Source organism: Hyla sarda, chromosome 10 (assembly GCF_029499605.1).
Source record: "Hyla sarda isolate aHylSar1 chromosome 10, aHylSar1.hap1, whole genome shotgun sequence".
In the NCBI taxonomy this organism is placed as follows: domain Eukaryota; kingdom Metazoa; phylum Chordata; class Amphibia; order Anura; family Hylidae; genus Hyla; species Hyla sarda.
This window is the reverse complement of record NC_079198.1, coordinates 124639787-124664835: the sequence shown is the minus strand read 5'-3', so window position 1 is coordinate 124664835 and position 25049 is coordinate 124639787. Positions and strand designations below refer to the sequence as shown.

Below are 25049 nucleotides of genomic sequence, written 5' to 3'. Positions count from 1 at the left end.
CATACTTTCAGGAAACTTTTCAGTATAAGCTGCACTGTGTGTTTACATGAGGAGTAGCACTATTTTGGCCATTACATAACTGGTATATTACATTTTTCACCAGTTTTTCCCAATGCAGGCTCAGTCTCTAAATGTCAGTTGTCCCTGAGTTAGTGGGTATAACCTAACTTCTATGCTATCTCCATACACTTCACAGTGTATCCTGCTCCCCTGTATCTCTATATCACCCCCTCAGAAGCAACAGCAGTATAAAGGACATAATAGAACAGTACTGTACAGTGTAAGCTGTGAATCCATCACTGGAATGAGATATGACACCGAGTAGAATCTGATCCCTTTATCTGCCTACGGCTAGGTTTCCATAAGGTTTTCTTTTTCTGGCATTTTTTTGAAAACTGCCACTACAGTTTTTGAGCCAAAGTCAGAAGTGGATCCAGTAGAAAGGAGAAGTAGAAGTCCTTCCTTTATATTTCCCATTCCTTTTGAATACATTTCTGACTTTGGCTCAAAAACTGCAGTGGCATTTTTCCAAAAACTGCCAGGAAAAAGACCTGCGTGGAAACCTAGCCTGAAGCAGAACGTGTAGCTTTTTTATAGAGTAATTTATGAGATTAGGAGAGGGGGGGGGGGGGGGGGGGATAGAAAAGGAGCCTTATAAGTGGAGAGAGAAGGATTTATTCTGATAAGATATATTTCAAAGTTTCTTAGTTTTGCTTGTACTATGATATTATGCAAAGTTTGTTGAATGTGTAGTGTAAAGGTCCTTTTACACAGGCCTGCTATTCCCAATAATCACCAATGAGCAAACACTCATTATTTGACCAACTGGGTCATTATTACTGTTATTGGTCGCACATTGTTTTGTCTAAACAGGGGATATGATGCATTTGAAGGCTGCACGATTGATTGAGCCTTGTAAAGCAAGATTAACGCTGGTTACCTGGTAAGTGTCAGCCCATCTAAAAGGCCCCTAAGTTCAAAGGGGTACTCCGGTGGAAAACTTATTTTTTTAAATCAACTGGTGCCAGAAAGTTAAACAGATTTGTAAATTACTTCTATAAAAAAATCTTAATCCTTCCAGTACTTATTAGCTGCTGAATACTACAAAGGATATGGTTTTCTTTTTGGAACACAGAGCTCTCTGCTGACATCATGACCACAGTGCTCTCTGCTGACACCTCTGTCCATTTTAAGAGCTGTCCAGAGTAGGAGAAAATCCCCATAGAAAACATATGCTGCTCTGGACAGTTCCTAAAATGGACAGAGATGTCAGCAGAGAGTACTGTGGTCATGATGTCAGAAGAGAGCTCTGTGTTCCAAAAAGAAAACCATTTCCTCTGTAGTATTCAGCAGCTAATAAGTACTGGAAGGATTAAGATTTTTTAATAGAAGTAATTTACAAATATGTTTAACTTTCTGGCACCAGTTGATTTAAAAAAAAAAAATTCCACAGGAGTACCCCTTTAACATTCAGTGTCTTAATATATCTTTATAGAGCTCCAAATCCTCTATATCAGTGGTCTCCAACTGTGGACTGCCCTATGTAGCCTGAGCTTCTGTGATACATCTGGCTCATTCTTAGACTGTGTAGACTGAGTTTACAGAGTACATCTGCCCTAGTGCCTATGAGAGGGTTCAGCAGAGGCTAAAGGGGTTATCCAGGAAAAGAAAAAAACAACAGAGCTAATTTCTTCTAAAAACAGCACTACACCTGTGCTCGGGTTGTGTGTGGTATTCCAGCTTAGTTCCATTGCCTGGTCTTCCTACCTGAACTTTGTTTCGTCTTTATATCTTGTCCTCCTATCCTGTCCTCATATTCTCACCTCCTATCCTGATCTAATATCCTGACCTCATATCTCGTTCTCATAACCCATCCTCATGTCCCATCCCCATCCCTCATGTCCCATCCCCAGCACTATCTCTTCTCTGCACCTGTTGGCCGGACAGTCGGCAGGATGTTTAATTAAGAGTCCTGGGCAATCTCTGCAGCCCAAGAGTAAAGTGATGTACCGGAAATCCAATAGAATTGCGTAAGGGGGGTGGCTTAAGGTAAATGTAATTGTAAATATAATTTTTAGTTGACATAGAAGTAAAATGTACAGATAAAAATATTATATACTGTACATATATATGTGTATATATATATATAATGTGTAGTATATACAAAAAATAAGGTTGCAGCAGCACTCTTAGTGCACTTTTTGATCAAAACTTGTCCCACATCCACCACGCGGAGGTGGCCTCATTTCGGATGGGACCCTAACACTCAATAACTCACCTCTGCTGGGCATATAGCCTCTAACTGGGTGACATGCTGGATCCACTATCAATTTAAAAAACCTCCTGTGAAACAGGGAGGGGTGCATGGCTACAGAGGGTGCCGCTCCCCCTAAATTGCACAGCAAAAAGAAAAATAGCCAGCACAACTACCTAATAATACACGGGTGCACGCTGCTGTAGCAAATACAAAAAAGAAGGTTGCAGCAGCAGCACTTTTGGTCAAAAAATGGAGGCTCCTAGCACACTTTTGATCAGAACGTGTCCCCCATCCATCATGCGGAGGTGGCCTCATTTCGGATAGGACCTATATAGATATATATATATATATATATATATAGATACATATATATATATATATATATATATATATATATATATATATACATATACGAAGAGATAAAGGTGGTAAATAGACCTCACCTAATTGAGCTTAAGGGAATAAGTGAAATTTCGGGGGGCATCCAGGGACATAATTTCCTGTGAATTTATAAATGTAATGATCGATAATCGTTCATCCTCTGAGAGATGATACATAGAGGAGTTGGGGTGCACCAGGGGTGATAACAGGGGTTCATGAGCCCCTCTTGCTTTGGCCTCTTATGACCCTTTTTTTATTTTGTTCACTGGAAATAAAATTGGAGAGGAAATACATAGAGGAAGCATTATATGTGGCGGAGCCTCTGGCTCTCATTTGCGGTGCTGGCTCGCAGGCAGAGCGGTGCTGAATGCGCTCAATTAGGCCATTAGAGAGATGCATTCCTCTTTATTAGCCTGTGTCAAATCCTTTTTATTAGTGGCTGCAAACGACCCTCCGTCTGCAGTGAAATGTCATGCCGGTTCAGCCCTTTTATTTGTTCTGCGCTGACGAAGATCAAACTCGCCCTAGAAATAGAGCAGAAAGGGAGAGAATTATTTACCTTATGAATCCTGTGCCTCATTAACCCTTTCCACGGACTTGTTTTTTCCAGTTACCATTATTATTATTTGTAATGCAAAATGGTCATGCTGTCCGGGCATGTTGGGAGTTCCAGTTTTGCAACAGCTGGGGGCTCCCTGTTTTGGAAAAATTGGCCAGGATCTAAATCAGAGTTGCAAAACTACAACTCCCAGCATGCCCGGACAGCCAACGGCTGACCGGGCATGTTGGGAGTTGTAGTTTTGCAACAGCTGGAGGCACCCTGGTTGGGAAGCACTGGCCAGGAGGAAGCAGCTTTTGGTTGTCAGGGCATGCTGGGAGTTGTAGTTTTGCAACAGCTGGAGGCACCCTGGTTGGGAAGCACTGGCCAGGAGGAAGCAGCTTTTGGTTGTCCGGGCATGCTGGGAGTTGTAGTTTTGCAACAGCTGGAGGCACCCTGGTTGGGAAGCACTGGCCAGGAGGAAGCAGCTTTTGGTTGTCCGGGCATGCTGGGAGTTGTAGTTTTGCAACAGCTGGAGGCACCCTGGTTGGGAAGCACTGGCCAGGAGGAAGCAGCTTTTGGTTGTCTGGGCATGCTGGGAGTTGTAGTTTTGCAACAGCTGGAGGCACCCTGGTTGGGAAGCACTGGCCAGGAGGAAGCAGCTTTTGGTTGTCTGGGCATGCTGGGAGTTGTAATTTTGCAACAGCTGGAGGCACCCTGGTTGGGAAGCACTGGCCAGGAGGAAGCAGCTTTTGGTTGTCCGGGTATGCTGGGAGTTGTAGTTTTGCAACAGCTGGGGGTACCTTGGTTGGGAAACACTGGTCAGATGGAAGAAACCTTTGGCTGTCTGGGCATTCTGGGTGTTGTAGTTTTGCAAAAACTAGGGGCACCCTAGTTGAGAAACACTGGCCAAGAGGAAGCAGTCTTAGGCTTTCCGAGCATGCTGGGAGTTGTAGTTTTTCAACAGCTGGGGGCACACTTGTTGGAAAACACTGGCGTAAATGATCCTGTTATCGAGCGCCAATTTAACTTGCCATATAGTTGTCCGGCTATGTAAAAGGACCCTAAGAAATGGCTAGCTGTATGCAGAACATAATTTTGTGCATACTGTAATTTTTCATCAATAGCTAGGAAGCTAAGAAAGAGGAAGAATAAAATACAGTATAACCAGGACAGGCAATGGCTTTTATTGGCCCATGTAAGTCGTCATCTGTAGCGGTCCAAGCCCAGGGCCTGTACATAGACACGGTGAAACCTATAGGTGAAACCTATACCCCACAACAAGGGATAATTGCCATGATAAAGGGGCAAATAAATACAGGGGTGCTTCAAGTTACAATATAAATCGCTTCCAGGACGACCAATGTATGTTGAGACCATAACTCTATGGAAACCTGGTAATTGGTTCTGCAACCCCAAAATATCACCCAAAAATTGTAAAAAGTGAGGATTAAAGAAAAATAAGTAGATAACTAATATAGATAAAGCAAATCCTTCCATATAAAAGAAATAAAGATCTGCTGGGAGCTGTAATCACTGTCTATGTAGAGGACAGGAGCTTCTTCAGGGACCTGTACAGTGCACAGTGTCCTAAAAAAGTAACATGGAGCCGCCCTCACCTGGTGTCCAAAGGAGCATATAACCCTGGTACAGGTAAAGAGTACAGAACGTGTAATACCTCCCTGTGCTGTAGGGGGTGCTACCAGACACCAGTCAGTGCATATACTTCAGTAATACAGGTAAAGAGTATAGAACATGTAATACATCATTGTACTGTAGGGGACGCTACCAGACACCAGTCAGTGCATTCACTTCAGTAATACAGGTAAAGAGTAGTACAGAACATGTAATACCTCCCTGTACTGTAGGGGGCGCTACCAGACACCAGTCAGTGCATGCACTTCAGTAATACAGGTAAAGAGTAGTACAGAACATGTAATACCTCCCTGTACTGTAGGGGACACTACCAGACAGCAGTTAGTGCATACACTTCAGTAATACAGGTAAAGAGTAGTACAGAACATGTAATACATCCCTGTACTGTAGGGGGCGCTACCAGACACACCAGTCAGTGCATACATTTCAGTAATACAGGTGTTTTGCCAGTGAATGCCCATTCTGATTGGTCAGTTCTTCCAGCCATTGGCATGTTTCACAGATCTGGACTGTCCGTACATTGTATGTTGAGTCTGGTTTCACGTTACAATGGTCCAGAAAAGAAAAAAAATATTTTAACCTGGGTCTATGCGTTATATATGCTGGGAGTTGTAGTTTTACAACAGCTGGAGGCACCCTGGTTGGGAAACACTGATTTAGATATTCAAACTCATCAGGGTTACTACTAAAGATGACACCAGAATATATAGAAATAATACTCACCCTAGCGATGAACTCCTCCCGCCTGGCTCGCCACTTACTACTATTCTATATCATTGTTGCCCGGGCTTTCCTTTGCCCAAAAATTAGTCCGATCAGCTGTGAAAGGGTGCGTTCACACTGAGGAATAGGAGAGGAATCCTCGCGTAAAAATTCCGCCGCAGAATTTGTTTTTTTTCCGCGTGGAATATAGGAGGAAACTGTTTTTTTTTTCTTTTGTTTTTTTTCCGGAACTACAACCACCAGTTGGAATTTCCCTTTTTATTTATTTATTTATTTTTGTGCGGAAACTATTTCAAGTGGAAAATTTTTTCCCATTGACTTCAATGGACTTCTGCTCGCGTGTTCCTCAAGAAAAATGAACATGTTCTTTCTTCTAGCAGATCGGAATTCCATGGCGGAATTTCGCGAGCGGAATTTCCGCAGCATGAACAGTGCAGAGTAAAATACAATGAAGTCAATGGCAAAGCAGATGTTAATTATTTCTAAGCGGAGAATTCAGGAGGAATCGCTCGAATAAATTCCTCTTGAATTCCTCAGTGTGAACGCGCCCTTATAAACCAAGGCTGGCGGCCCATTCATCACTAACCATCACTCCCCCCCCCCCTCCTTCACTTTTCATCCCTTTATTAAATAGTTGGCATGGAATTCGCCAAGGTTAAAGGATTACACCTTTCCCCCATCCCAGTCTCGCAATTTAATACTCTCCCGAAATTTGTGCATAGGCCGGGGGGGGGATGGGGGCGCTCGCCACTGAACTCCCACCACCTGGCACCGCTGCTCGTATTATTAGTTCCTGGTAATTTAGTGCCCTTGCACTGGGTCGATTTGTGCCTTTTCATTTCTAATTGATCTAGTGCCTGTTTAAATGGCAGGAGGCATCTGTTGAGAGTTGGAAGGTTCATAAGGCCCAATAATTCATAACACAGTCTGGAATTTGTCTTTCATATCCCAGGGCTAAGCCCCTGCAGGGCCGGCTAAATTACGGCAGGCAAGGCAGTGCTTTATATTCGCTATTCAGGACTCCGAGCCTTGCATTAAACTGGGATCAGCGCAGATTACTCTATAATATGATGCAGCATTAGAGCCTGCAAATCAGACCGTGCAAGCGTAATAACCCTTTCATCACCACTCAGGTCCTTCTTTATATTCGTTTTTATGTGTAAGTGCTGGAGCATTAGTGCAAGGGGGAAAAAACGGTTGTAATGACTACTATGGGACCATTCACACTACGTATTTTCCAGCTCTACTGCGGAAAATATAGTGCTGCAGACTCCCATTGCTTTCAGTGGGACTCTGCCGCATCATTCACACTACAGAATTTCCGCAGTGCGGAATGTGCTCGGAAATGCACTGCCGAGTGGTCCTACCTAGTGATCTCGGCTTTGAATATCTATCTTCTGTAGTGGGAGTGATCCCTAATATACAGTAATCCCTCAACTTACAATGGCCTCAACATACAATAGTTTCCCCATACAGTGATCTTTTCTGGGCCATTGCAACTTGAACATAGACTCAACATACAATGTACAGACAGTCCAGATCTGCGAAACCTGTCAATGGCCGGAAGAACCAACCAATCAGAACGGGCATTTCACTGGTAAAACCCCTGTATTACTGAAGTGCATGCACTGACTGGTGTCTGGTAGCGCCCCCTACAGTACATGGAGGTATTACATGTTCTGTACTACTCTTTACCTGTATTACTGAAGTGTATGCACTGACTGGTGTCTGGTAGCGCCCCCTACAGTACAGGGAGGTATTACATGTTCTGTACTACTCTTTACCTGTATTACTGAAGTGCATGCACTGACTGGTGTCTGGTAGCGCCCCCTACAGTACAGGGAGGTACTACATGTTCTGTACTACTCTTTACCTGTATTACTGAAGTGTATGCACCGAGTGGTGTCTGGTAGCGCCCCCTACAGTACAGGGAGGTATTACATGTTCTGTACTACTCTTTACCTGTATTACTGAAGTGTATGCACTGACTGGTGTCTGGTAGCGCCCCCTACAGTACAGGGAGGTATTACATGTTCTGTACTACTCTTTACCTGTATTACTGAAGTGCATGCACTGACTGGTGTCTGGTAGCACCCCCTACAGTACAGGGAGGTATTACATGTTCTGTACTACTCTTTACCTGTATTACTGAAGTGTATGCACTGACTGGTGTCTGGTAGCGCCCCCTACAGTAAAGGGAGGTATTGCATGTTCTGTACTACTCATTACTTGTATTACTGAAGTGCATGCACTGACTGGTGTCTGGTAGCACCCCCTACAGTACAGGGAGGTACTACATGTTCTGTACTACTCTTTACCTGTATTACTGAAGTGTATGCACTGACTGGTGTCTGGTAGCGCCCCCTACAGTAAAGGGAGGTATTGCATGTTCTGTACTACTCATTACTTGTATTACTGAAGTGCATGCACTGACTGGTGTCTGGTAGCGCCCCCTACAGTACAGGGAGGTACTACATGTTCTGTACTACTCTTTACCTGTATTACTGAAGTGTATGCACTGAGTGGTGTCTGGTATCGCCCCCTACAGTACAGGGAGGTATTACATGGTCTGTACTACTCTTTACCTGTATTACTGAAGTGCATGCACTGACTGGTGTCTGGTAGCGCCCCCTACAGTACAGGGAGGTATTACATGTTCTGTACTCTTTACCTGTACCAGGGTTAGCTGCTCCTTTGGACACCAGGTGAGGGCGGCTCCATGTTACTTTTTTAAGACACTGTTTTCTTTACAGGACCCTGAAGAAGCTCCTGTCCTCTACATAGACAGTGATTACAGCTCCCAGCAGATCTTTATTACTTTAATATGTAAGGATTTGCTTTATCTATATTAGTTATCTACTTATTTTTCTTTAATCCTCACTTTTTCATATTTTTGGACGATATTTTGGGGCTTCAGAACCGATTACCAGGTTTCCACAGAGTTATGGTCTCAACATACAATGGTCGTATTGGAACCAATTAATATTGTGACTTGAGGGACCTGTGTAGTCACCTTTTTGTATAGTGCACCCTATTACACCTTTTTGTATAGTGCACCCTATTACACTTTTTTCACTCACATTTACATATAGTCCTCTGTTTTCTTATGTAGGTAGATATGTGGTGAACAATAGTTTGTTGTGGGTTATGATGAGGGTTGTAGTCCTTACTGTATGTCATGTAGCTGAGTGTTGTTGACCAGAGGAGTTACTCGTTGCTTCTGGGCCCCAATGCAAATTCTTCCACAGGGCCCCATATGCCATTTATAATACTGGTCTCTTATGGGGCAAATGTGCCTTGAGGCCCCCTTAGGCACCAGGGTTCCAGTGTGACTGCTTCCTCTGCCCCCCGTATAGTTACGCCCCTGGTATTAACCCAATGTCACCCTGTGAACCACAACCTTTTTTTTTTCCCTAAACAAAGCTGTTCCCGCATACAAAGCCCAGGAATAAGACCTCATAAGCCAGGATTCCGGTAAACAACTCATAATTTTACCAAACTACTTTCGCAATTCTAGAAAATACACAGGTGGAGATTTTTCAAAACCTGTGCAGGGGAAAAGTTGACCAGTTGCCCTTGGCAACCAATCAGATCGCTTCCTTAATTAAAAAAAAATGAAAAATGTAAGAAGCAATCTGATTGGTTGCTATGGGCAACTAGTCAACTTTTCCTCTGCACAGGTTTTGATAAATCTCCCTTATAGTCTCTTGAAATACAGTCAGAAGAATGTAGATTAGGTCACTGTCCCTTCTACTGAATGCTTCTAGAAATAAATCTTTAGTTAGTATGTGTAGGTTGAAATACACTCCGCAGATATGTGTGCGCGTAAAAGTTCTCAAGCTCACAAGTTACGGAAACTACTGGGCGAGGACCGAGCGGATCTGCAACCATGGTGTAATGTAATATACGACTCCTTTTGGTGGCGATCTGTGACCAAGCGTATATAGTCCTCCCTAACTTGGCAGACATGCTGGCACTGGCCCGACCAGAGGTCCATAAAAGATCAAGTCAAATGCAGAAAGGCCCTTGTACAACTTATCTCTTCTTATCAGCAGGACTGGTGTGAGGCTAACAAACAACTTGATTGCAGACAGGACCAGTAACATGTGGCCCATATAGGAGGTATACCTAGCTTTAGAATTACCCTAGGTCCACTACTGTCTCCTCAGGAATAACAGGGCTGAAGGATAGGCACAAGGCTTTGGCAGCGGCCAAGCCTCAACTAAAGCTAAGTTCCCATAAGTGTTGCACTCTGCCCCTTCCGATGTCTGTACAACTTTTTATTTTCTATTGGTTAAAATGCATGTTGCTAAAGGATACAGCAAGGATTCATGCAGCGTGACGCGTTTCAGCCCGCAGGGCCTTAGTCATACACTTAAAACATTTTTTATGTGAGTCTGCTTATATATGCTAGGTGGAAGTGACGACACAACAGGTGACGCCTCTGCTGCACCTGCATACATAATTAGCATCACCATCACCATCATGTCTCCATGGTAACGAAACATTGTGTAGGCATGCATGAAGGGAACACCTCCAGCTTCATGTTACAAGGAATAGAAAGAGTGAATAAACCACTACGGGGAGGAGATTTGAGACAAAAGGTCCTTGATAGAGAGATTTTTGGGATCCTAACGCTTCAAACACGCATGCCGCAAGGTCTGAATAGACGACTAGACACCATATTGCATTATTAGTGGAAAGTCTATTAAACTCAATGTACGTTTCTTTACATATATTTTTTTTAAATTATTTCATACATATAGATTTACTTCCACTTTACATGCAATTATATGGTCTCTAAGTCTAGAAGTAATAAACTTTTTCCTTCATTTTCTATCGTGTATTTTTGCATTATACCATATTGATTATTCATGTTTATTAACAATAATTTTTAATACCTCAAGTTTGGTGTTCGAGATTACCCAAGTCAAGATATTAAATCTACATGTTCTCCCATCTAGTTTTATGGATATTATCATGTCTGCTTTTATTTTTCTGATTTTTTCTCTTTTTGTGACTGCTCACGATTGTACAATGAAAGGTTTTGTCATCTATTTTATAAATTTTCTATATGATAAATCCTGAGTGTCCAAGTAGAGATAAAGGCATTGCCAATGTATTATGCTCCATTTGTAGTGTATATATTTAACACTGGATGGTGATGCTAATTATGTATGCAGGTGCAGCAGAGGCGTCACCTGTTGTGTCGTCACTTCCACCTAGCATATATAAGCAGACTCACATAAAAAATGTTTTAAGTGTATGACTAAGGCCCTGCGGGCTGAAACGCGTCACACTGCATGAATCCTTGCTGTATCCTTTAGCAACATGCATTTTAACCAATGAAGAAGTTCCTTTGCATGAGAGTCTGCGCTGGATATTCCTTTCTTTGCCTACTACTTACCTGGATTAGTCCAAATCCAATCCGGGCGCTTACAGGAGTGAGCTGGTAACTTCGCTTCTTGCTTCAAACTTTTTATTTTATTTTTTTGTGTCCCGATGACTTTGAATGAGGTCTGTCCAGTTTCCGTCAAGTATCTGTTGTTTCGCAGCAGTTTAACGCAGAAAAAAAATTACCACTTGCAGTATTAATTTTCCCAGCTAAAGTCCTGTATATCAGCAGTGCTGATGTGAACAAGACCTGAGTAAAACAGACTAAGGTCCACCTCTTTTCCCAGGATAGGGGTAGGTGAAGTTAAGACTTGCTCCTGTATTCTTGGCTAGGATACTGCATGTGACCAAATCAACCATTCAGCTGTACAGTGTGATGCAAGACATAAAAAAAAAAAAACTTTAACCCTCTGCACTCTGCAATGGCATAAAAATATAGGAAATGCAACCATAGGCATAAGTTACATCCAGCAATTATTTTATTATCTCCGCCACCCGACCATTCCAATGGGTAGCAGCTGGAAATGCTGTGCTTGGCCACCACGGATTCATTAAATGCATTCATTGTGTGGTATTTCAAAGCACGACAATTTCAAGGTCCTCAAACTAGCCGGAAAAATGTACGTAGGCGTTGAGTTGGACGCTTTTTGCTTTGAGCACGCTTAGCAGAAGACGCAGCAGCATCGGGAACAGTACTTCTTGGGAGTCCAAAACTAAACTCACCTGTAATGTTTGTATTTTCGCTCAAGTCTTGCTGAAAGTAATGTATTAACTAGCAAATCCCATATCACAGCACAGTGTTTCCCAACCTGGGTGCCTCCAGCTGTTGCAAAACTACAACTCCCAGCATGCACGGACAGCCTTAGGCTGTCCGTGCATGCTGGGAGTTGTAATTTTGCAACAGCTGGAGGCATCCGGGTCGGGGAACAGTGTCATAGCGCTATCATTGTACCACCTGAACATTAAAATAACCCAACGTCGCCTTCTCTGCAGAATACCGGGATTCCTGTGCGTCCGGGAAGTAATGAAGGAATTAGTTTGGAGAATCCGGCGGGGACTGAAGAATTCCATAGGTGGAACTATAACCAAAAATTTCGGCTTTCAGATCCTCCCGTGGATCTGCAGACTTTTAGGAAGCTGAATACTTTATACAAATTCTTGAACATTGATATCTGTTGTTGTGCACTTATTCTATATTATAAATGTTACCTGACAATATTTGCGCTTGCCTAAGCTCAACGCCGCCGTTTCCTGCTTGTAATATCTAAGGCAAAGGTGGATTTGAGTAAAGACCGGTCATAACTTATAAGGGCTGAATACAGAGGTGCTGTTTTAATAGTTAATATACATATATATATATATATATATATATATATATTACTTTTTTTTTTTTTTTTTTTACTGTATACTGCCATATAGTGCTATTACGATCTGGTGCACTACGGCTCAGCTCTTGGATACTGTTCACACATGTAGACCACTCACCCTTCCTTTGTTTCCTTACACTAGTATGGTCTGGTTCCCTTTCAGACACCCCCTGTTCCCGCTCCTGACGTTGCTCTTTGAGAAGTGTGAACAGGCCACGCAAGGGTCCGAGTGCATTACGTCTGCCAGTTTTGATGTGGATATCGAGAACTTTGTCCACCAGCAAGAACAAGAGCATAAGCCATTCTTCAGCGAAGATCCAGAGCTGGACAACCTGGTAAGTGCGATAGTCTTTGTTAGGGCTTAAGCGTATGCTCGGAGCCCGTACGGCGGCGGGGAGCGATCTACTGTATGGTAGATGTATTGCTTCTCAAGGAGAATTCCTCTATAAGGGTAGAGTCACACGTGCGTATTTTGCACCAGATTTTCTCCTAATGATTTTTTTTTACTCATTAAGGTCAATGGGTAGGAAAATCCGCAGCATAAAATCTGCAGCAAAATACACACGTGTGAACGTACCATATAGGTCAATTTATACGGGAGTATTTAAAGAAGTAGTGCAGTGAAAAATAACTTTTGATAGGGGATATAGTTATAGATAGCGGGGGTTCGACCGCTGGGATCTACCGCGATCTCCTGAACGAGGTTCCGGCAGTCTGCCGGAAGCGGCCCTTCTGACAACCCCCCCCCCCCCTGCAGGGGCAACATTCAGGAGACCGCAAGGGGGGTGTCCCAGCAGTCGGACCACCGCAATCTAGAACTTAACCCCTACAGAACTCCTTTAATTGTGAGATAGCAGCGTGTTTCCTGCTGTGAGTTTAAACCAGGACGGGCTCTCCAAAACAGATTTTCAGCAGCGGGATTTCTGATGTGGAAAATTCACAGAAAATTACATTGACATCAACAGGGTCTGCTGCAGATTTTCCGAGGCGGAAATTCTGCTGCCGAAAATCTGTTGTGGAGAGCCTGCCCCAGTTCACACTCACTGCTATTTAACAATATTTAACATACTGCTGATCTGCTGCAGATTTTCTGCAACTGATTTTAAATACAGACATACTGCACTTTTTGCCCCCTAAGGGCCTATTTACACTACGAAATATCCGCCCAGAAATATTGATAACTCTGGTCTTTTTTCAACCTTATGAACTATGTTACTATGATTAATGGGGACAGAATGTTGATCCAGAGATCTATTCTGCCATATTTAGAGTCGGGAAAAATCCCCCGTCGGTATGGGGCAATTGGCATCAGCCCCATAAGGGTTTTTTGCCTTCCTCTGGATCAACACAGTAGGGATACAATAGAGATATAGGCTCTGTTTACGCGGTGGAATGTCTGCATGGAATTCTGCAGGAATATTTCACACGGACATGTCACTGCAGCAGAGTCTCATTGATTTCAATGTGATTCTGTTGTACCGTGCACATGGTGGAATTTATGCGGCAGTTGTTTCACATGTCTCTTCCTTTTGCAGATTTCAATTGGAAATGAATTGCCGTCAAATGTGTGGAATGTCTGTACGTGTTTTCTGGGCAGACATTCCGCACATTTTACACCATGTGAACATGGCCTTAGATTTGTATAAGTTCTCATCAAAACATTCAAACACTGAAGACTGCGTCCAGGTCACATCAAAGCGACATTTAATCGACTCCATCGGTTCTTCTCGTCCGCCATTATTAATGAAGAGGGAGAACTCCAGATGAAGACGTCCTAATTGAGCTCTGTGTGTGTAAAAGTCACAGCCATTCTGCGGTCACTAGTTTTTATTTGTTGTTTGGCTAAATGTTAATGGTCCCGACTTCCCCTTCATAAGCCGCGATGTGTTCATTTTGAGGAGGATTAGATTTTAAAGGGCACGGAATCTATTTAGTGTCAGGGGGATAATAATAATGAGAAACGAGATGAAAAACTCCAAGAGGGGGTAAAAAAGTTTGTTTGCTGACAAGCAGGAAGGAAGTAAATCTGTGCGGACCAGATGTCTGACCCCAGACGTCTCCGGACTGTACGGGACAGCTATCTCCACCATAAAGGAGGAGGTAGAACAAATCTTACCCTCCCAACCCAGAGAAAACAATACACTGACCACCCTAATTCGCTTGTCACAGTTCTTATTTAACCAGGAAATAATCCTTAAAGGGGTACTCCGGTGGAAAACTTCTATCTATCTATTTATTTATTTATTTTTTAAATCAACTGGTGCCAGAAAGTTAAACACATTTGTTAATTACTCCTATTAAAAAAATCTTAATCCTTCCAGTACTTATTAACGACTGTATACTACAGATGAAGTTCTTTTATTTTTGGATTTCTTTTCTGTCTGACTACAGTGCTCTCTACTGACACCTCTGTCCATGTCAGGAACTGTGGACAGACAGAAAAGAAAATAATTTCCTCTGTAGTAAACAGCCGCTAATAAATACTGGAAGAATTTAGATTTTTTTAATAGAATTTTAATTATTTACAAATCTGTTTAAAGGGGCAGTCCAGTAGTGAAAAACTTATCCCCTATCCTAAGGATAGGGGATAAGTTTGAGATCGCGGGGGGTCCGACCGCTGGGGCCCCCTGCGATCTCTCTGTACAGGGCCCCGGCTCTCCAGCCAGATAGCGGGTGTCGACCCCCGCACGAAGCGGCGGCCGACACACCCCCTCAATACATCTCAATGGCAGAACCGGAGATTGCCGAAGGCAGCGCTTCGGCTCTCCCATAGAGTTGTATTGAGGGGGGTGTCGGCCGCCGCTTCGTGCGGAGGTCGACACGCCCCCTTCCCGCGGGCTCTCGGGGCTCCGTACAGGAGTTCGCAGGGGGCCCCAGCGGTCGGACCGCGATCTGCAAGTTATCCCCTATCCTTAAGATAGGGGATAAGTTGTTTACCACTGAGTCACCACTGGACTACTCCTTTAACTTTTTGGCACCAGTTGATTTAAAAAAATTAAGTTTTTCACCGGAGAACCCCTTTAAATTAACTTAAAGAAGCTTTCTGGTAATTTTATTTAGCTTATATAATGCAACATAGGAAATTATTACAGAATAATGTAGAGGTTTTTGTGTATTGTTCTGCTTCCCTCTTTTTGCTGAGGTGGCAGGCACGGGAATAGGCTCCATTTTTGTTTACATATACACAATGACGTGGGTTCTGTAATGCAGCTGACATTTCTTTTGAGTCCTTCAGCCTCCTTTCTCTCCACATCTCAGTCTCCACTGCCAGCTGTGACTTGAAATAAGCGCAGACCGAATCTGGAAGAAGATAAAACATGGGAAAACCCACCAAGCACTAAGATCACAAAGTGCCACCATAACTATGAGAAATAGAAAAGACACAAACCACCAGATAAATCATGTCTATTTCTTTTATTTATTATTTATTTATTTTACACGACAATGACTTAAATATATAAAATAATGCTTTCCCCCCCCAGTAAAGGTGCAAAAAAAAAAATAAAAAAAATACAAGACATAAGCACAATATGAAAATACAAGGCACCCTGGTAGTAAACGAGATTGGCTGGGTTGGGGGTTGGGCAGCTTCCACTGGTGCCGGTGAGTAATCATATACTTTAAAGGGGTACTCCGCTGCTCAGCTTTTGGAATAAACTGTTCCGAACGCTGGAGGCGGCGCCGTGAGCTTGTGATGTCATAGCACTGCCCCTTCATGATGTCACGCCCCACCTCCTCAATTCAAGTCTATAGGAGGGGGCGGGACGGCCGTCACGACCCCTCCCATAGACTTGCATTGAGGGGGCGGGGTGTGATGTCATGAGGGGGCGGGGCTATGATGTCACCAGCTCCCGGCTCCAGCGTTCAGAACAGTTTGTTCCAAACGTTGAGCAGTGGAGTACCCCTTTGAGGGGGAGGGGTAATAGGGGGCCTGGAGCCCCTGTACAGAGCACCACCCAGGTGACATGGCTGACACTAAGTGGCCCACACAGCAGCCCACCCACCAGCCCAGTCTGCACCACTGACAGGTCGGGCAGTTAACCCCTTTTGGAACTATTCATCTTCCCCTGTCCACACAGTCAGCAATACCTGTGCCGGGGTGTTCATAAGGCATTACAAGGGGAATAAGGGTATGTTCACACTGCCTAATACCCACGGAATTCCAATAACATCAGTGTGAATGGGTCTTCTGCGGACCCGTTAACACTGCAGAATTTCAGTGGCGGACAATTCAGCTGCTGAAATTGATTCGTGCTAAGGAAGAATGTTCATTCTTTGTGCGGAATTCAGCAAGCACTGCATAGCCGTCAGTGGTAATGACACAGTGCCGCGCGGTCCTACCGTCAAAGTATTGCTGCGGCGGCGGCAGCCAGATAAAATCTCCACTCACGGAATTCTGCAAGTGGAGATTCCGTTCACATTATGTAGTGCGAATATACCCTTACAGGGGTCTTGAGAAAAAGAAGCACCATACAAGGGTGCATGCACACCACGCTTTCAGGCTATAGGTGCCGTATCCGGCTGGGGGAGGGAAAAATGTGCACTCCCATACCCGAGTCAAACCGGCGCTGAAATCCATTGACTTTAATGAGCCGACCGTAGTCACAGTTTGACTCCGGTCAGCTCATTTTTGCCGCGTATCCAGGGCATTTTTTGTGACCGGACCTAAAACCGTAGTATGCTACAGTTTTAGGTCCAGTCAGAAAACTGAATACGGGTCAAAAATGAGCCGACCAGAGTCAAACGGTGACTACGGTCGGCTCATTAAAGTCAATGGATTTCAGCGCAGCTTTGACTCGGGTATGGGAGTGCACGTTTTTCCCCTCCCCCAGCCGGATCCGGCACCTGTAGCCTGAAAGCGTGGTGTGACAGCATCCTAAGAGATACATAACTCACCTTCTGAGTACCAACCTGCCAGCTTACAATCCAGTCTGTTGGGCTATTTGTTGTTGGTGGTTGTTGTAACACACATAAGATTGTTGGTAATTCTTGTTATAAATGGTGGACCCGCTCGGTTGTACGTGGTCACAGTATATGTAACCTATTTTGGAGTCAGTAAGTGGACAGAGTTGGCACAACGTCATGTATTCTGATTACACTGGGGTTGGGTACTGGCTCCTTTTTGTCCACCACTTCCTCTTGGAGGCCTAAACGCTTGTGTGCGATTCCACACGGTTCGGATGGAGTGCGCATTACGGCCAGCAGCCGGCTTCGTGATTTATTACGTAAATGTTTACCGCTGGCTTTTAGCAAACCGTACAGTAATTCCCAATTCGGAAGGCAGGCCACATTACAAATCTCAATGAGCAGTGTGCACGCTCTGCCAACTGTGTTTTAGTACCTGCCATGCTTCCTTAATCACTGATCCTGCAAATGTCTGAGGAACGATGATGAAACTTCCATCCCCAAGACGTCTCCTCCGATAAGGAGCAGCAGTAATTTGTGCTTGAGATCTAGAGCATGTATGTGTATGCTACTGGTGAGGAGGCGCACGATATCCACCAGAGCAATAGAGAAGCCCAGGTGAGCCTCTGCCCTAATACAAATTCTGTACCAGGGCCCCAAAACTGCTACTAGAGAGGCCTTTTGGTGTTCCTGAGGGCTTAAAGGGGTACTCTGGAGGAAAACAATCTCTTTAATCAACTGGTTCCAGAAAGTTATACAGATTTGTAAATGTATTCTATTTAAAAATCTTCATCCTTTCAGTACTTATCAGCTGCTGTATGCTCCAGAGAAAGTTGTGTAGTTCTTTCCAGTCTGACCACAGTGCTCTCTGCTGCCACACCTGTCCATGTCAGGAACTGTCCAGAGCAGAAGCAAATCCCCATAGGAAACCTCTCCTGTTCTAGACAGTTCCTGACATGGACAGAGGTGTCAGCAGAGAGCACTGTGGTCAGACTGAAAGGAACTCCAAAAAGAAATACAGCTTCCTGTAGAGCATACAGCAGCTGATAAGTACTGGAAGGATTAAGATTTGTAAATAGAAGTCATTTGCAATTCTGTATAACTTTCTGGCACCAGGTGATTTAAAAACCTTTTAAGCAGCGTTCCCCTTTAAGCACTGGAAGGTTTGGAGAGTTAGACTGATGATCACATGGCCAAGTTACTGTAATGCAACATTTCCCAACCAAGCTGCCACCAGCTGTTGCAAAACTACAACTCTCAGTATGGGGAATGCTGAGAGTTGTAGTTTTGCAACATCTGAAGGACCGCAGTTTGAAGACTGCTGTAAACGAAGATCTTACCATGTGATTAGTGTAACTGCGCACAATCATATTTTTTTTTTCTTTTTGTATAATAATGCTGGAAACATAGCTGTCGAAAAAAGAAACCTAACTGCAAAAAAAAAAAAAAAAAAAAAAAAATATATATATATATATATATATATATAGCAACAGGAGAATACAGCAGCACACTGCCAGCACAAGGATATAGGTGAAACATGAACATGCAGATAAAACATGGAGAGCTATACAGCTATGGTGAAATAGATGCAAATGTGAAACTATGAAATAGTGAGGCACTTAGCTCGCAAATTTGTCTCCACCGGTGGTCAAATAGCTTGGACCGTCCCACCGCGATAAGGTGGCCTCATTGGGACGGACCCTACACTGTGAATATGCCTCTGTGTGAATAGTTCAGTAAGCATGGCAGGGTCTGGAACATCCAAGACACCTTATATACACCTGATAGAGGTGGGTGGGGTGCAATATATATATATATATATATATATATATATATATATATATATATACATATATATATATATATATATAGTAATAAAAATAATTATATTAATAATATTGTTAACATAATATTAATTGTTGTTATTATGAATAATAATAATACTACTAATAATTATGATTATTAATATTATTAATAGAGATGAGTGAATTTACAGTGAATTCGATTCGTCACGAACTTCTCGGCTCGGCAGTTGCTGACTTTATCCTGCATAAATCAGTTCAGCTTTCAGGTGCTCCCGTGGGCTGGAAAAGGTGGATACAGTCCTAGGAGATTCTTTCCTAGGACTGTATCCACCTTTTCCAGCCCACCGGAGCACCTGAAAGCTGAACTCATTTATGCAGGAAAAGTCATCAACTGCCGAGCCGAGAAGTTCGTGACGAATCGAATTTACTGTAAATTCGCTCATCTCTAATTATGAATAATATTAATAATAATAACAAATATTTATTTAATAACAACAGATTCCACAGCGCTTTACAATTTTGGTGATAAGAATGCAGACAAGTATCAGGCATCACAATAGACACCTGCATTGTACCTGGAATGAATAGTCAGAAGGAGCGTCGGCAAAGTTTTAAAACTTTCCTGCAGTTCGCCAAACTTTTTTCCGTTCCGGCTCCGGCCTTTTATGCGTCACGCACGCGCTGACCTTTCCTTCCTCCGCCCGCTATTACGACTCTGATTTTAACTGACCGGAAACGACTCTCGCCCCCCAGTATGGCGAAATTCATATTGCCACCTTATGTTTTACCTCTTTCTCCCGCGACGTAAAAATCCAGAGAAATTGTTCTGGCGTAGAGATGATGAAAAGGCCAGCGACATTAGCCATCATTAGAAGAGAAATCATGTATTCCTCACAGCCGAGATGCACATAATTAGAAAATAGAAAAAGGTCAGATCTTGCCATTATCAACTCAATCAGCCGCAGAGTGCCACGCAGTCAATTAATTCAGCATCTGTGTTTTTTACAATCCTGCGCACGTCTTGCGGTGGCCTGTAACTCTTCGGGGGGACAGATATACTGCTTGGCCAGGCAGCAACATAAATGAGAGCTGAACAAATGATCTGAGCTAATTGAGAGATTTATGACCCACCGCATGTCTGCACCGTATAGATACATCTCTCCGGCCGCGCTCTTTTACAATGTACGGGAAATAGGCTTTTTCTATCATCAGGTACCGTTAGATACCGCTGCATACAATGGAACGTACGTTTAATGTACAATGGAACAGCGATACACATGTACACCAAACAAAATCAGCAGAGAATAGCCGAGACTGGGATGTAAATATAAATTAAAGGGGTACTACACTGGCCAAAACTACCGTAAATGTTCCGAACGCTTTGTGCGCGTTGCGGGGGTCTCGTGATGTCAGGCCACGCCCACTCAATGCAAGTCTATGGGAGGGGGCGTGACGTCTGTCACGCCCCCTCCCATAGACTTGCATTGAGGGGGCGTGGCCTGACATCACGAGGGGTGTGACCGACCGCCCCGCAGCGCGCACACAGTGTTCGGAACTAAATGTTCCGAACGCTGGCCAGTGGAGAACCCCAAAAAAAAAATAAAACCTATCACGAAGACTTATCACAAAATAGTTAAAAAAAACTTTACTGATCAATATACATGTAAACATTTTAAAAGAAAGCCATAAGCAGAGGCACAGAGACTACAGTGACAGAAGAGGAGGTGGTGATCACAGGGTACATAGCGTGATTATAGACAGGTGATGCATGCGACGCAAATATATATGGTGTAAAAAGGTCACAGTAAAAAATGGATGCCAGACAAACGCCGCCACTACAGGACTGCTGGACACCAGAATGTGAATGAAAGAAACCTGCAAATCAGATACAATGCCCCACACGATGAGGAAGAGCTATAGTAAGTACAGTGGAGACAGAGAACAAAATACCTGCCATGTATGCGACCTGCAACCAGACCACCTACGTACCCCAATGTATGTTTCGCACTAGGGCTTCATCAGTTATGTAGGTTTTAAGTACTATGGAAAAACGATTCATACGTGTCACATGACTCAGACCACCAGAAAATCTCATGTCTTAAATGTGTCTTAGGGAGTGGTCAGTTCACCTCCCCTCCTCCCCTTGCTCTATCTGTATACTGCTGGTATCTCTATGGGATCAGGATATATAGTAGTTATACACCTCCACTCCAGCTCTATCTGTATACTGCTACTGCTATGGGATCAGGATATATAGTAGTTAGACGCCTCTCCTCCAGCCCTATCTGTGTATTGCTGCTGCTTTATCTATGGGATCAGGATATATAGTAGTTATACACCTCTCATCCAGCTCTGACTGCTAAGACCCATAGCCCGTTGCCACTAAACAAATAACCCCCCTCCCCTTACTTACTAAAATAACAGACAAACAACAATTAACTTTTTATGTGGGAGGAAGTCGGCCACAGCTTTTATTTATAAATAACAATAAATAACTATAAAACATATCAACAAAAAAGGCACCGATGGCTTCTTGGCACTCTGGGAGGTACTGTCACACCCGCCAGTGCACAGGTCTACCCAGGATGACCCGCATCCTCTTCGTTTATCCGCCACAGAGGAGACCAGTTAACCCTACACTGGGCTCCGACCCCCACCCAAGAGATACAGGCCATGTTCGATCCCATCTTGCAAACGCAAAAGAAAGATATCGAGCCTGATATCTGACAAGTGCACTCCATCAGCCCGAAGCAAAGCACGGTTGTCCCCTTCCTGCTGCACGTGTCTGACCACCACCCCCAAACGGAGCAGCACGAATCTAGCCATCCGTGCGTTCACCATCCGGCGCGCCCTCTCAACAGTATCCACATCACGGGCCCCATGCCACACAGCCGGGGAACGATCTCTGACCAAGAAGGAGGAACTCCAAAAAGAATGCGGGGAATCATACCAGCTCCGCCCACATCATAGTCAGAAGCATCCGCCAACAGTGTGGAACACAGATCGTTCCCCCTGACATGCAAAGCAAGTAGCACCGGACCCCGGGACATCCGACTCATGCCAACCACCTCCGCCAGCACCTGGGGCCACCGCAGCCCCCCGACACCTCTCCAACACACCTCCACCTCCTGGAAGCCCAGATTCCCGCTGCCAGGATGGGTTTCCGCACACTGGGCTGCCCGGTAAACATACGAGTGCCCAAGCACCCACACCACTGGACGACCACCATCTGTAAAACAAAACTAGAAATCAACCAACAGATCCGTGTGGATATACCGAGCATAACAAGCAGATCGCCAGCGCCCCCACGCGCTGCACCTCTGCCTCTAGCAAGCCTGCCTGCGCAGCTTCTGTGACAGCCCCAATCAGAAAAGAGTGAATACCGAACTCACGAGGATCCAACCCCACCGAAGATAGACATCGCCAAAAAATGGACAAAAACTGGAATGGCAGGGAGCCATCTTCATGGCCAAAAAAGAGGACACCAAAAAGAAAGGACACGCTGCCCCCAAAACTGCATGTAACACCACCACGAACCCCGGCTCGTCTGGTCGGTCTTAGACTTGCGAATATGCAAGCACACAAAACTACCGCTGAGAAAAACATCCGAAACACCCAGTCCGCCAGGACGAAAACGAGAGGGCAATACGCAAGGCCCTCGCAAAAGCCGCAGAGAACAAAACTGACTCAAACGACGACACACAGACTCTCCGCGTCTCTTCCACCAAACGACACAAAAGTGGAAAAGAGACCGGGCGCCGAACATCAAGCCCAACCCGCTTGTGAGACCCACCCCTTAAGGGCCTGACGTATAACAAAAAACTTGGTGACGTCCAACCAGCCCAGGAGCTGAAAGAAAAAGGCAACCCCCACCATGCGCCGTGCAGCAACCGCACCAGATGCCCCACCAGATGCCCGCAGAGACAGCAGGTAATCCAATGTAACCTCCAGCCTCACCACACCCACCCCATTGCGAGTACCCACGATATCTAGCCACTCATTCCACGCCTTACCATGAGAAGACCACGTAGCCGGGGCCACGGAAGCAGGGACCAGCGACATGAGGCAATCACCATGAGATCCCACAGACAGTCCGGACACGGATGCCCCTCCAACTCCGCCTGAGGCAACAGCCGCTGGAACTCCTGCCAAAGAAAACATGATAAAGCATCAGCAACCCGATTCTCCACTCCATTTGCATAATACGACACGCAAAATTCAACAAACCCAACAAGGACTGAAACTGTACCAAAGTCACCTTTCTCGCCCCGTGAAAACCAAGCAACAGCGATCTCAAACACTCTACTTTTTCCCATGGGAGATGAAAGACCATGTCCAGCGTGTCAATTTCATTACCCAGAAAAGATAACACCGTACAGGGGCCCACCGTCTTGTCCTCGGACAAAGGGACACCAAAACCCTCCATGAAAAACCTGAAAATATCAAGCAAAAAACGGCAGAGTCCGGAATCGCCCTGACCCACAAACCAAAAATGATCTAAATAATGTGTCACAGCTGAGGAACCAGTCTCGTATCTCACCACCCATTCAAGAAAGGAGCCAAAAAGCTCAAAATAATGACAAGATATAGAGCAGCCCATCGGCAGGCACGCATCATAAAAATAATCCCCAACCGAAAAACAACCCAACAAATGGTAACAATCAGGGTGTACAGGGAGAAGGCGAAAAGCAGCCACAACTTCCCACTTGGCCAACAAAGCCCCCCTTCCCGCTTTTCTGACCAACTCCACCGCCATGTCAAACGACACATATTGCATGGAAGAATCCTCTTCCGGAATGCCGTCGTTAACCGAAGAACCAACCAGATGGGAAAGATGATGAATCAGGCGAATTTCCCTGCCTCCTTCTTAGGCACCAAACCCAAGGGAGAAACCCTTAGATTCGGGAAAGGAGGAGATGGAAAAGGGCCCTCCATCCGACCCTTAGACATCTCCCCAGCCAACTTCTCCCACAGGAGATCCGGGCGATCCCTGGCAGACTTAAGGTTAGGAGCAAAACGGGGGAACCATCAAACAAAAAGGGGATAAAATACCCAAATGTAAAACCAAAACGCAATTGCCCAGCGGCCTTCTTATTAGGATACAGGTCGATCCAAGGCCCCATCGCAACTATACTCACCAGGGTCCTTCTGGTCACCAGAGGCAGCGGGATTGCCGGGCAATTTTGAGGAGGGGCGGGGACACTTGACGGCCGCATGAGTGCCCCCACATGAGGAGCATTCATGCTTGTATTTGCACAGTCCAAAAGATGGGCCCGGAGACCTGTCCAGCTGCAGCGGCCCCATGCTGAAAGGGCGGCACCTTCGGAGACAACATGAGCCGCAGCCACACATTCGTAACCTTGACTCCCCAACCCATATCAGGTTGAAGGGCTTCCTAAACTCCTCGTCATACCGCCATCACGCCGTACCGCTGTGGGACTTGTAGGACGAATAAATAATGTCCTGGTGAACAAAAAGTTCAGTACAACGTTCAGGGTGCTTCTGGCCCATCACACAGCCCAAAATGCTAAAAGCCTTAAGCCAATTAGACATCGTCTTAGCCACTTTTGGCCTGCGGTCAAAAGACCGCTCACCAAAAGCCCTACGCTCCTTATCTACCGTATGCTGATCAGCAGAAATTAGGGACCAAATATCCACATACCCATTACTCCAAATCTTTTCGCTAACTTTATCACACAGGTGAGAACCAAGAGGGCTAACACCACAAAAGAAAGTGTTTTTTAACACACTAGCCTTGGGGAGGGGGGTCGGCAGTAGCTTGCACCGCTGAACCGGGTGAGGACAACCGGTCAGCCAGGGCCCTGAGGGCATGCACCAAATTAGAACCCACACCATCCCCCCAAGCCCCAGAACTGGAACACTCACCAGGTCCATATGGGTCAGCACAGGAGCTGCATGCACAAAATGTAGGATAGCAAAATTGCTTCATATTTTATATCAAGTGTGTTGAAGCAATTTCAAAAACCCTTTTATACAATGTAGATAATTACATTATATTTCTA

At 44.7% G+C, this 25049-nt stretch overlaps 1 protein-coding gene across 11 annotated transcripts in view; it reads left to right on the top strand.

The window, feature by feature from the left end:
• PKNOX2 (PBX/knotted 1 homeobox 2) overlaps positions 1-25049 on the top strand; it is a 430049-nt gene that overhangs the window by 363821 nt on the left and 41179 nt on the right. For all 11 annotated transcript variants that reach the window (XM_056544248.1, XM_056544254.1, XM_056544256.1 and 8 more), the window contains one exon: positions 12480-12651. In XM_056544248.1, the coding sequence (XP_056400223.1) occupies positions 12480-12651 (172 nt within the window). The remainder of the gene's footprint in view (positions 1-12479; positions 12652-25049) is intronic.